At 39.0% G+C, this 13299-nt stretch overlaps 1 protein-coding gene across 12 annotated transcripts in view; it reads right to left on the bottom strand.

Annotated features, from left to right (window-relative positions):
- Positions 1 to 13299, bottom strand: part of Mbtd1 (mbt domain containing 1) — a 66365-nt gene that overhangs the window by 50191 nt on the left and 2875 nt on the right. For 6 of the 12 annotated variants that reach the window (XM_042671605.1, XM_042671578.1, XM_042671538.1 and 3 more), the window contains one exon: positions 10288 to 10386. The exons of 3 other annotated variants lie outside the window; for them this stretch is intronic. Coding sequence is in view for 3 of the 9 variants with exons in the window: in XM_042671538.1 (XP_042527472.1) it covers positions 10288 to 10386 (99 nt within the window). In the remaining 6 variants the exon portion in view is untranslated. Of the gene's footprint in view, positions 1 to 10287; positions 10387 to 10937; positions 11003 to 12838; positions 12947 to 13299 lie in introns of all 12 variants that reach the window. 3 more of the 12 variants (XM_042671564.1, XM_042671549.1, XM_042671556.1) reach the window with 2 other exon arrangements.

The following is a 13299-nucleotide window of genomic DNA, read 5'->3' on the forward strand; positions in this document are numbered from 1 at the left end:
TGATCTACTAGTGAATTATGCAGATGAGAACTGTAATTGACTAGTCTAGTGTAAAACGTCCCATCCACTTACTATGGAGGAATCTTTGTTTTGGCCCATCCTGGGGTTTGAACTCAGAGCCTGGGCATTGTTCCTGAGCTTTCATGCTCAAGGCCAGCACTGTACCACTTGAGCCACAGCTCTACTTTTGGCTTTTTGTGGTTAATTGGAGATAAAAGTATCACAAGACATTTCTAGCTGGACTGGCTTTCCTCAGATGTCAGCCTTCTGAGTAGCATGAGCTACTCAGTAGCATGAGCCACTGGTGCCTACCTGGAGGAACTTACATTTGCATCAGACTAAAGGTCCTAAAGGAGGCTGCAACTTTAATGAGAGGGTAAGTGGGGGGAATCCTGACTATACGAAAAGGGGATCTACAAGGGAGTCTTTTCTGTGCATATTCCAGGTGGAGAGAATTCCCTGGGATTTTGTAATCATGGGCTTGCTCTCATGACTAAGTCTGAGGTGGTAATTTACCTGCCCTCTACGGTCAAAAAAATCTCCTAAGCAAGAATTTATAGTGGTTGCAGAATACTTGTACCCCTCAACCACAGAAGCAATACTAAATCATCAGGGTCCTCAGCTTTCCCAGATTTTATCGTGAGTGCATAATCAAGTATCAGTCACACACAAAATCTACTATAGGCAAATATCAGCAGAAACAGATTAAGAATGACAAATACTTCAAGCAATATAAATGCCAGAAATAAAACTGTATGTGAATCATTTGAGAGGAAATGAAAATATTACTGAAAAATAAGCAAAGGCATATTAAAAAAAAGTTCAAAAGACTAGGCCTGGTTCAAAATGGAGAAATAGAAGATAAATGTTAAGAAATACTCAACATTTGCTGGACCTAATCACCTGGAAATGTCCTCATAGATACCCAGAGGTATCTGCTTTACCTCTAGGCAGTTCTCAAATCAGTCATTTACAATCAACATTAATCTCACACAAACCTAAAATCAGAGATATTAAAAATGACATAAAATTTCAAATATGAAAGAGATTATCAACAGATATCACCTCTCTACAGACATTTTATCCTAGTTATCAAATGGACAGTGTAAGTATTACCAATGATTCCATACTAATAAGTTTAATAACCAAGCTGGGTGCTGGTGGCTCATGAGTATAATCCCACCTACTTAGGAGGCTGAGATCTGAGAATTGTGGTTCAAAGTCAGCTGAGGCAGTAAAGTCTGTGATATACTTACCTACAACTAACCACTAGGAAACTGGGAAGTGGTATTGTGGCTTAAAGTAGTAGAGTTCTAGTCTTGAGCAAAAGAACTCACAGGTACAGTGCCCAGTTCAAGACCCATAACAAAACAAAACCCAGGATGAAATGGCAAGGCAAAATTTACTTCTGCAGAAGGGTGTACCATCAGCCCCAAATCTGACAAGCAGGTAGCCGGTTCACTATTTATCCTTAAGGTACTAGGCCCTGCCCTTCTGCGCAAATTGGCTGAGCTCAGGTTTGAGACTCTCTAGTCTGAAAAGGGTTAAGATATATTTACACAGGGAGACATTAGAAGACTTTGAAATAAGATTAGCAGTATACAAGTAATCTCAAAACATACCCATTTCCTCTATTTCTTCAACAATCTGAAGTGTATCTTGAGATGTGGATACAGTTAAAAAAAAGAAACCCACTTGTAGACAGGTACCTGAAGATACCTGAATTAGTTAAAATTTATTATTATTTTTGTTCATTGTAGGGCTTGCTCTGGGCCTGGGCATTGTCCTTCAGCTCTTCAGCTCAAGGCAAGTGCTCTACCACTTGAACCACGGCACCACTTCCGGTTTTCTGGTGGTTTGTTGGAGATATGAGTCTCATGGATTTTCCTGCCCGGGCTGGCTTTGAACTGCAATCCTCAGATCTCAGCCTTCTGAGTAGCTAGGATTACAGGTGTGAGCTACTGGCACCTGGCCCCCTCCCCCATTTTTTTTTAATTTGTATGTTCCCAGAAAGAAAACTTCAGGCTAGGTGTGGTGCCTCAGGCTTATCATCCTAGGTATGTGAGAGGCTGAAATTGGGAGAATCATGGCTTGAGGGCAGCTCCAGCAAATAGTTGGTGAGACTTTGTATCAACCAATAAAAAAGCTGAGCTCATTCTTGCCCATGTAATTGTAACCCCTCTGTACAGTATTTTCACAATAAAAAAAAGCTGAGCTCAAATTTTTATCAATAAAGTAGCATATTATGATCAAGTAGGTTTAGTCTAGTGTAATGTTTGAAAATCAAAAATTGGCCTTATTAACAGAAAACACTTCATCAAGAGATGCAGAAAAAGCATTTGACAAAATCCAACATTAATTCTTGATTTACAAGAACTCAGTAAGACAGGAATAAAAACTTTTGTCACACGATAATTGTTCTAAAAGCGAACATACTGAAGGTGAAAGGTTAGATACTGAAAGTATGTCTTTTTTTTGTATGCCACTTTTACTCAGTACTGTCTTATATTAGAGACAAGGCAAGACAAAAATCTAAAGGGATCCAAATTGGAGAGGAAGTAAGAAATACATTTTAATTCCAGGAACTATGATGGTTTATGCAGAAAATTTGCCTTGAGTTTGGCTCCCAACACAACCACCCAAAAGGTGTGGGTGTGCACACATGCGTACAAGTATGTACTGGCCACTACCAGGGCTTAAATTCAAGACACTTGTATTCTAGCACACCATTTTTTGACCATGTCTAGCATTCTGCCACTTGGCCCACTCCTCCAGTCCACCTATTTTGCTGGTTAACTGGAGACTTTCAGACTTTTCTGCCTGGGCTGGCTTTGAATCTTGATCTTCAGATTCCTGGGAGGTTAGTATTGCATGTGTGAGGCACCGGTGCTTGACACCCTTTTTGTTTTTTTTTTGGTCATCAGTTTTGGGGCTTGAACTCTGGGTCTGGGCGCTGTCTCTGAGCTCTTCAGCTCAAGGATAGTGCTCTACCACTTGAGCCATAGTGCCACTTCAGGTTTTCTGGTGGTTAACTGGAGATAAGAGTCTCACAAACTTTCCTGCCTGGGCTGGCTTTGAACTGCAATTCTCAGATCTCAGCATCTTGAGTAGCTAGAATTACAGGCGTGAGTCACCGGCACCCTGCAAACACTAAAAAAAAAAAAAAAAAAAAAAAAAGCCAAACGTATCAAATTTTACCTTTTAAATAAAGGATTGGATGCATGGCTCAGGAGGTGCAATGCCTGCCTAGCTGAGTTCAAACCCCAGTACTACTGGGCAATGGTGGCTCATGCCTGTCATTTGAGCTATTCTATTCAGGAGGCTGAGATTTGAGGATGTCCATGAGATTCTTATCTCCAATTAACTTCTAAAAAGCTGGAAACGGAGCTGTGGCTCAAGTGATACAGTACTAGTACTAGCCTTGAGCAAAAAAGCTCAGGGACAGAACTCAGGCCCTGAATTCAGGACTCAGGACTGGCACAAAAACAAAACAAAAACCAGTACTGCCAAAAAATACAGTATTTTACTTTAATAAATCAGTTTTAGAAACCAATGCCTGGTCAAATTATTAACCAATTGTAACAGCAGAATAAAGGTGTTTTCAGATATGCCCAATCCCCCAAAAAACTTGGCTCCTACATTCTTGTTTTCTCAAGTAATTACATAATGTGCTTCAATGCATATAAAAGTAACCAGGAGAAAGGATTATAGCTGATTTAGGAACTAAATGATCCAAAACAAGTCAGAGGTAAGAATTTCTATGGTCATGGGTAGATAAAGAGATGTTCTATCATTAAGCTAAATAGCAGGCTTAGAAGGCACAGAGACCAATAGGAATCTTTGATCAAAATTTTTAGTTTTTAATCTGGAAGGAAACTTAACTTTTTTGGGGGGTGCAGGTACTGGGGTTTTGAACTCAGGGTCTCTAATTCTACAGCTGATGTTCTACCACACAAGTGTCAGGGATTTGTATGTCTGAGCTGTCTTTGAATCACAATCCTCAGATCTGACTCCTAAAGTGCAAGGATTATAGGTGTGAACCATCAGTGCCTGGCTAACATTTGACATGTTCATCTACGCTTTATTCAGATTGCCTTCATTTTCATTTATTTTTTCGTTCCAAGGTAACACATTACTGTTGTGGTAAGTCTTCATGTAAGTTGTAATAAAGCTATTCTGGCTTTTCACAATTTTTCAGGCTTCCCTGTTTTTGATAGCCTTGACCATTTTGAGTAGTGGTTAGGTATGTTGCTGACTGCTTTTTTTGTATGCTTGAGGCATGAACTCAGGGCCTTATGCTCTTACTTGGCCTTTTCCACTCAAGGCTGGAACTCTACCTTTGAGCCACAAGTGCACTTCCAGTTTTTTTGCTGGCTAACTGGAGACTGTGTCTTAAGATTTATCTACTCAAGCTGGCTTTGAACTATGATCCTCAGATCTCAGCCTCCTGAGTAGCTATAATTATAGGAGTCAGCCACTAATTGCTATTTGTGTGGTACTTTCCTATTTACAGAGGTGGTCTCTGAGTGGTACATGACAGGCTTTAGTTACATGCCATTTGGATTATATGTCTTCAAGGACACTATCAAAACGACTTACCTGTTGATGTTCACTTTGATCTAGTTTATGTGGTGGTTGTTTGATATTTCTATTGTAAAGTAACTCTTAACCTCTTCCCATACTGTACTCTTTGCAAGGAGGTAACCATGAACAGCCCACATTTGAGGAGACACTGTATCTACAAGACTTAGGATTCTCTTTTCCACAGACGGTCACCTCCTTGGAAATTCAAGTTTCATTTTGGGTTTGTGGATTCCTCATTAGATTGAGGCATGTCCTAAGCGAGTACATAACTGATGCAGTGTCACTCTCAGGGTATCAAATTCAGAGACATGATGACTGCCTCCACCTGTGGGGATGCTAATTTTGATGAACTGGTCTAGTTATTATCTGATGTCTCCTCTGCACAAGATTTTAAGCTATTTATGGACTTAGAACCACACAAAAATTCCAATCATCAAAATTTTTACTCCATATCTAGTATCAAATAAGCATTTGTATACAATTCTTAGTACTTTCTAGTCCAACATTCCCAATATTCATCAGTGAGCAATCTTTGTTTGTCTCTCTTTTTGCCAGTCCTGGGCCTGGGCACTGTTCCTGACCTTCTTTTGCTTAAGGCTAGCACTCTACCACTAGAGCCAAGCACCACTTCTGGCCTTTTCTGTTTATGTGGTACTGAGGAATTGAACCCAGGGCTTCATGCATGCTAGCACTCTACCACTAAGGCACGTACCTAGCTCAGTGAACAATCTGAAGCAATGGCAGTGAGACTATCCCCAAAACCAAACATGGCAATTTTCTCTAATTTACCATCATAATCACATTGACTCAATAATGATACTCACATTTCTTCATCTCATACATGCTGTATTTTAGTGTCCTTAACATGGAAGATTATTGTTTTTTGAAGAATGAAGTCTTCCCTGCAACAGGTGGTTTATCTGGGGCTCATCTGACATTTCCTGATTAGATTCAAGTTATGCATTCCTGTAATACTGTATAGTGATAGTGTGCCCACAGAATATGGTATCTAGAGGCACAGGTGCCTATATGTCTATCAATAGTGATGGCAGTTTGGGTCAAAGTCTAATCTGGGTCTTTTTTTCCTTCAGTGTAGTGCATCATATTTCTCTCCTTGCAACTAATAACCAATCTTGGGGATGTAAATAAAAAAAAATTGTTTTCATAACTCAAGTCTCATTCACTACTAATATGTAATAACTCTTGTGTCAAACCAAACATACCTTGATGGCTGCAAAAATGATTTCCCAACTCCAGCAATATACTAGTCAGCAGAACATCCTGTCTCTCCCTTTACATATCTACCCATCTACTCATTATCAGTGCGATTTACTCTCATCATTGTCCTTATTTCAGTGCTCTAAGTCACTGAGTTGGCTGGTCGAATCCTCTTGTACTGGTTCCTAAGTCTTTTGGATATGCCCTCATTTATTTTTAAGTTCTTTACTTTCTGACATACTTTACACATTCCAGGCTCATCCACAGTAATCCAGCCTGAAATTAATTTCTTCTCCAACGAAGTTTAGTTCTTTTAGTGGAAAGATGGCATTAAGATGGCATTAAAAATCCCAAGACAATCTCAGTGTTTGGTGCAGTATGCTTTTGTTCTCTTCTTTTTGCCCCCTTTTAAAGTGTTTTTGTCACATTCCCCCCCCCCCAATTCTTTAAATGCAATAATTTACCCTTTATCTGTATATACAGCAATTTTTAATTTTTTTTGGTGTGGGGGAATCAAACTCAGGGCCTTGCATATATTGAACACATACTCTACCAATGACCTATTATAATACTACCAGTATTTCTTTCATTGCACCTTATTAATCAATTTAGCAAAATTTTCCGTAAATGATGGCTCAGAAAAATCCACGCAACTTTTCTTGTATTTGTATAGTTTTGTTAAAAAATTTCAGACCCATTTGAAGTTTGCTCTTATGTATGATGAAAAGAGTATTTCTAATATCATTTCTTCCCAAATGGCTATCTAGTTGTGGCAATATTCTTTATTGAAGGCATGCCCAACATTACCTCTTACTTGAAATTTCACTTGTGAAACTTCCCAAGTTCTAGTTTTCTGCATGTGTTATGTCCATTTTTGGACTTTATCCTACAGTCGTGTGTCATTTGGTGATAGAGACATGTTCTAAGAAATCCAATGCTGGGTAATTTACTGTTGAGCAAACATTACTATGTATACTTACATGAACCTAGAGAGTACAGCTTACACACCTAGGCTGTATTGTATAGCTTATTCCTATGCCAAAGTGGTCTTGCTAGATTGTTTTGTCAACTAATTCTTGCTCACAATCAGCTTACGTGGAATTTCTGTAAGTTCTTCAGCTGCCTTATATAAACATTTACATACTCACTGCTCACTTTCACATTATGTGAAGTAATGAATCCTTAACCCACTCAAGAGTTAGCAGTAAATTAAACACTGTGGTAAGATTCAGCCTTTTCAATATCACAAACTTTTTGCTTTGGCTACTGACTATCATAGTGCCTAAGGATGTGCTTCTGTGTTATCTTCAGTATAGGTCATTGAAAGTTTTTCCAAGTCTGATACAGAATCTTCTCAAATTTTAGTCTTATTGTATCCTATAAAGGAGATTTTTTAACACCTTTACTCTTGTTCTTTAAAACAATACATTACAAGACTGTAACAAGCACAAGAATGACCTGATCAAGAAATGGAATAAACACAAAATGTAGGAGTCGGCTCCCAATTTAAGAATGATCTATCTATCTATCTATCTATCTATCTATCTATCTATCTATCTATCTATCTATCTAGTTGGTCCTGGGCACTGTCCCAAGTTTGTTTATTCTGCTCAATGACAGCGCTCTATCACTTGAACCACAGGTCTACTTTTTGTTGTTGTTGTTTTAAATAACTTCAGGGCTAGGAATGTGGCTCAGTGGTAGAGTGCTTGCCTAGCATGCATGAAGCCCTGGGTTTGATTCCTCAGTACCACATAAACAGAAAAAGCCAGAAGTGGCACTGTGAAGCTCAGGGACAGTGCCTAGGCCCTGAGTTCAAGCCCCAGCACTGACCAAAACCAAACCAAACAAAAACAAAACAAAAACACAAAAAAATCCCACCAAAACAAAAAAAAACAAACGAAAAACAAACAAAAAACCAAAAACACCCAATTTTTTATGTGGTACTGAGGAATCAAACCCAGGGCCTCATGTATGCTAGGCAAACACTCTACCATTAAGTCACATTCCTAGCCCCCACTTCTGGCTTTTTTTAGTGCTTAACTTTCACTAACCTGAGCTGGCTTTGAACTAAAATCCTATTTCTGCCTCCAGAGTAGCTAGAATTATAGCTGTGAACCACTGGAACCAGCTAGTAGCTAACCTTTTAAAAACTGAGGCATACTTGTGAATTAAAAACTTCTATTCACAGAATTAGTATTATGTATTATTTAAGTTCTATCAGCATTTGTACAAAGAGATTAAGAATGCCTTATCCAAAATGCTTTGGCAAAGAAGTATCTGAATTCTTTAGATGTATATTTTTAAAAGTGTGATTGCTGTGCCAGGCACAGGTGGCTTACACTTGCAATGCTAGCTACTCAGGAGGCTGAGATCTGAGGATCGGGATTCAAAGCCAGCCTGGGCAAGGAAAGTCCAGGAAGACAAAAAAAGAAAAAAAAAAAGAAAAAAGAAAAAAAAAGTGTGATTGCTGGATCTTATGATGCTGGATGAATATCCTTTATCTGAAATTCTTGGATGTTTCAGATTCTGGAGTATTTGCACGAATCAAGTCTACATAAAAATTCATTTATTTCACACATGAAGGAAATGTATACTGTACATAAATATATAGATTTTTGTTGCTGTTGTTGTCAATTGTGAGGCTCGAACTCAGGGCTTAGGCGCTGTCCCTGAGCTCTCTGGCTCAAGCCTAATGCTCTACCTCTTTGAGCCACAATGCCACTTCCAGTTTTCTGGTGGTTAACTGGAGATAAAGAGTGTCAGGGACTAGACTGGCTTTGAACCTTGATCCTCAGATCTCAGGCTCTTGAGTAGCTCGGATAATAGGCATGAGCCACCAGTGCCCAGCATACAGAATGTTTTTAATACTTTTTTTTTTTTTTGGAGGGGGGGGTAAATACAAGAGTTTCACTATATAGCTCAGGCCATCCTTAAACTTGTGATTCTCCTCTCCCTGTCTCCTGAGTGCTGAGGTTATAGGTATTTAGCATTATGCCCTGTTTTATCTGTGCTTTGACTACAGCCTATCATGAGGTCATACGCAGAATTGTCTATCTCATTCAAGGCTGGTGCTGCTCTACTACTTGAGTCACAGGTCCACTTTCAGCTTTTTGCTGTTTAATTGGGCCTGGGATGGCTTCAAACCATAATTTTCAGATCTCAGTCTCCTGAGTAGCTAGGATTACATGCCTGAGACACCAGCACTTGCCCCTTAATTAATTGATTGATTCTGATGGTTGTAGGGCTTGAATTTGAGGCCTGGGCAATGTAGCTGAGCTTCTTTTGCTCAAGGCTAGTACTCTACCACTTGAATCACAGCACTTCTTTCAGTTTTCTGGTGGTTATTTGGAGGCAAGAGTCTCATACTTTTCTGCCAAGGCTGGCTTTGAACAGTGATCCTCAGATCTTAGTCTCCTGAATAGCTAGTATTACAAGCAAGAGCCCAGCACCTGGTTCAGTTCCTCATTTTTTAATTTTTTGGTCGGTCACGGGTCTTGAACGCTGTCCCCCAGCTCTTCAGCTCAAGGCACTTGAACCACTGTGCCACTTCCGGTTTTCTGAGTGGTTTATTGGAGGGTAAGAGTCTCACAGACTTTCCTGCCCAGGTTGGCTTTGAACCGCAATCCTCAGGTCTCAGCCTCCTGAGTAGCTAGGAATATAGGCGTGAGCCACCAGTGCCCAGCTCCTCATTTTATTCTTGATAAAAAAAATAAGACAGCCTAGGTTGGTCTCAAACTAATGATTTTCCTGCCTCAGCCTCCTGGCTGCTGGGATTAAATACATGGTTGGCCGGTTTATAAATTAGGCACACTAAGAGATTAACAAAGATAATAAGATGGAACAATTGTAAGAACATGTGGTAAAATGTTACATGAGTAGTTCTCACAAAATATATTATAAAAAGGACACCCTATTTTGTGATATGTCTATGTGATCAGTGAGGTATGATGAGGCTTTAGGCTACCATGTAAGAGTAATCCAAACACAAGCTCTGTCATACTTGGACAATCTGGGGACAGACAGCACCTAAGTAACAGGAGAGTACAGAATGTGGATAAGCTGGACAAAAGAATGGCTCAGTCTAGGCAGGACAGAATGAGAGGAATGGGATAAATATGTTTCTCAAACCTTACATATGAATTTCGTTATGTATGAGACCACAAAGTTGAACATAGGAATTAAGAAAATTCTTTATGCCTAGACTTAGAGGTAAGGAGCTGTTTAGTTCTTGTTGGCCCTTTGCCAGGATGAAAGCACAGTCTGGCTACCTATAAGTCTAAATTTCTACCTTTTGGTGTCCAATTTCTTTTTTTTAAATTCACATGTACATACATTCTATTTAGCCAATTAACCTCTAAAGCTCTCTTTCCCACTCCTCTCCACCCTCTTGGGGTCAAATTTCTGGTTCTGTTATGACTTCGTATTCAACAACTACTTTGGTCTCAGTTTCCCTCTTTTCTAAATAAGGAAAATATAACTTACCACACAGGAAGGATGTATGATAAAATAAAATAGTTCACATGAATGGACTTTCAGTTCTTCAGAAGAAAGGTATGAATCCTTAAGTATGAACCTGAAAAGCTAATTAAAAATAAGATGATTTTGTCAAAATTAAATATGAAATCACACAGTAGCCTACAGGGTCTTTAAGATAATTATTAATGACAATCATTTAAAAAAAGAAATTGGTTAAGTTTTTTTTTTTTTTTTTTTGGGGGGGGGGTGGGTTGTATCAGGGCTTCATGCATATTAACTAAGCACATATAGCTACATATACCATGAGCCCGAACTGTCAATTTTAACACAAATAACAATTCAAATTAAACTGGTTATTCAAAGTCATATTGATATGATACAATCTAAAAACATCTGTATAAAATGCTGACATTCTCTTGGTGTTTTATTTTTTAAAATTTGGTGATGGGATGAAAATCAGAATCTTGAATATGCCAGGCAAACATTGTACCACTGAGCTACATTCTCCATGTATTTATGTTTAATAAATATTAGCTAGGTATGGTGCCTCATACCCTGTAATCCTAGATGGGGAGGATGGCAGTCTAAAGCCACCCAGAAGTAAGTACACAAGAACCCATCTCAACTAAGTAAAATGCAAATGTGGTGGTACATACCTGTTATCCCAGCTACCTGAGAAGTAAAATTAGGTTTAGGCCAGCACAGGAATAAAGGCAAGACCCTATAAGAAAAACAGTGAAAAGGCTGAGAATGTGGCTTAGTGGCAGAGTGCTTGCCTAGCATGCATGAAGCCCTGGGTTTGATTCCTCAGTACCACATAAACAAAAAAAGACAGAAGTGGCGCTGTGGCTCAAGGGGTAGAGTGCAAGCCTTGAGCAAAAAGAAGCATTAGGGACAATGCTCAGGCCCTGAGTTCAAGCACCAGGACTGGCAAAAAACCAAAACAAAACAGAAAAACAGTGAAAGCAAAAAGGTACACAGGCATGGCTCAAGTACAGAGCACCTGTCTAGCAAGTACAAGGCTTGTATATACATATTTAGCTGGTTCCTCAAAAGATATGCAATCACTGATGAATAAGAACTACTTTAACTGAAAAGAAGTTTACCACATACATGCATACAAGGGGAAGTGTTAGGCATGTAACAATAATGAATTTAAGTTTTAAAGGCTAAAAGTAGGGCTGGGAATGTGACACAGGCCCTGAGTTCAAGCCCCAGGACTGGCAAAAAAAAAAAAAGACTAAAAGTATATACAATATTACTTAAAGCTTATTGAGTAGTGTATTAAAATTCTAATACTAAGTACTAGATACACAAAAGGTTATACTTACTATGCTTGCCCTAGAACTAGATTGCAAACTGGGGCCAAATAATTAGGTTACAATGGCTTAATAGACTAGTGACTATTACATGCAAACGAGTTACAATAGGAATAGGAATTCATACAGTAAGAAGGGAGAAAAGAGCATTGGGGAAGGTATCAAGATCTATAGAGCAGTTCATTTTATAATGGCAGCCATTACTATCTGAGTGGAGGTTTACAGAAACCTCAGAGGGAGGCAGGGCTGGTTCCCATTCCATATTTTAGATAAGGAAAACAAAGCTCAAATATTAGACAACTTCTGTAAGAAGGTCACAGGTCAGAGGGGCATACTCAGAGCTGGAGCTAGTTTGCCGACTTTGTCCCAGACCTTCCTTCTACTTGAGTAAATTCTAAATTACTGACACTTAAGTGAAAACTAGAAGGAAACTTTAAAATCTCCCAATGAAGTGTCTCCTTAACTCTGTGGTATACATTAAAAAGAATCCCAGAGTGTAGTATAGAACTACTAAATGTCAGTCTTCAGGTAGGAAGTATTTTAACTCAGTTCTCCTCTAAGTCCAGTGATTTGCTAAGTTTAGAAAATACTGCCGTACACCTGTATGTCCAATTTGGGAGATGTGGGTATTTAAGCTGACATACTAAAAGAAATACAATAAAAAAAACCCCTAATACTCTATTAGCTACGTTTTAAATATTCACATATGGCTACTGGCTATTATCAGGCCAGCACAGGTAAGAGGACATTTCCAAAATGGTAAAAAGTTCTACTGGACAATGGTGATTGAATCATGATCAACCCTTTAGTTGTGATGAGAAAGCTGATGTACATTGCTTGTCCAATAGATGCCATACAGCCACTGGTCTCTAGCTCCCTCCACACATTCAGTATGTTTAAATGGAACTACTTACTGCCTTTTCACCTTTTCTAGTGGCTTCCAAGTAAAATAAGAGAAACTGTAAATCTGATTATGTGAGGGAGAAGATAATTTAAAAACACAAAAGACAGGGTGGGGGAGGGTTCATGCCTGCAATCCCACCCACAAGGGAGCAAACATTGGAGGCTTGGGTCTGAAGCCACTCAGTGCTAATGGAGTGGTTTAAGTGGTAGAGTGACTGCCTAGGAAGCAAAATGCCCTAAGTTCAAACCCTAATACTAACATCCACACCCATAACCATGCCTCCCCCCAACCCACAGTTTATGAAAAAAAAACAAGACCTAAAACTAATCCGTACCTTCTACACAAAATCAAGAGATGTGCAGGACAAGCGTTGGAAGACAAGTATCTTAAGTCCATTTTCTTCTGTCCAGTTTTCATCTCTCATGCATTTGAAACCCTGAGACTAATTACACATGTTGTCTTACTTTAAATTTAAAATAGATGGCTAAATCTTATATCACAAGTCTCTTAAAGATGCAAAAGTGGGAAACAAGGAGCAATTCAAAGAAACCTAATTTTCTAATTTTAGAATGTGGTCACTTAGCATACTGAGTACTCCTGGCTTTCAGTAATTTAGTAGCTTACCTAAGTTTGAGATACATGGCATTAATATGTTGTTTTCACTTGTAAAATAAAATTTTTTGTTGTTGTTGGTGCCAGTACTAGGCTGGATCTCAGGGCCTGGGGGTGGTGACCTGAGCATTTTTGCTCAAGGCTAGTACTCTATCCCTTGAGCCAAAGCTTGGCTTCCAGGTT

The sequence above is a fragment of the Dipodomys spectabilis genome, unplaced genomic scaffold, assembly GCF_019054845.1.
Source record: "Dipodomys spectabilis isolate Male_0828 unplaced genomic scaffold, ASM1905484v1 ptg000018l, whole genome shotgun sequence".
NCBI classification, from domain to species: Eukaryota; Metazoa; Chordata; class Mammalia; order Rodentia; family Heteromyidae; genus Dipodomys; species Dipodomys spectabilis.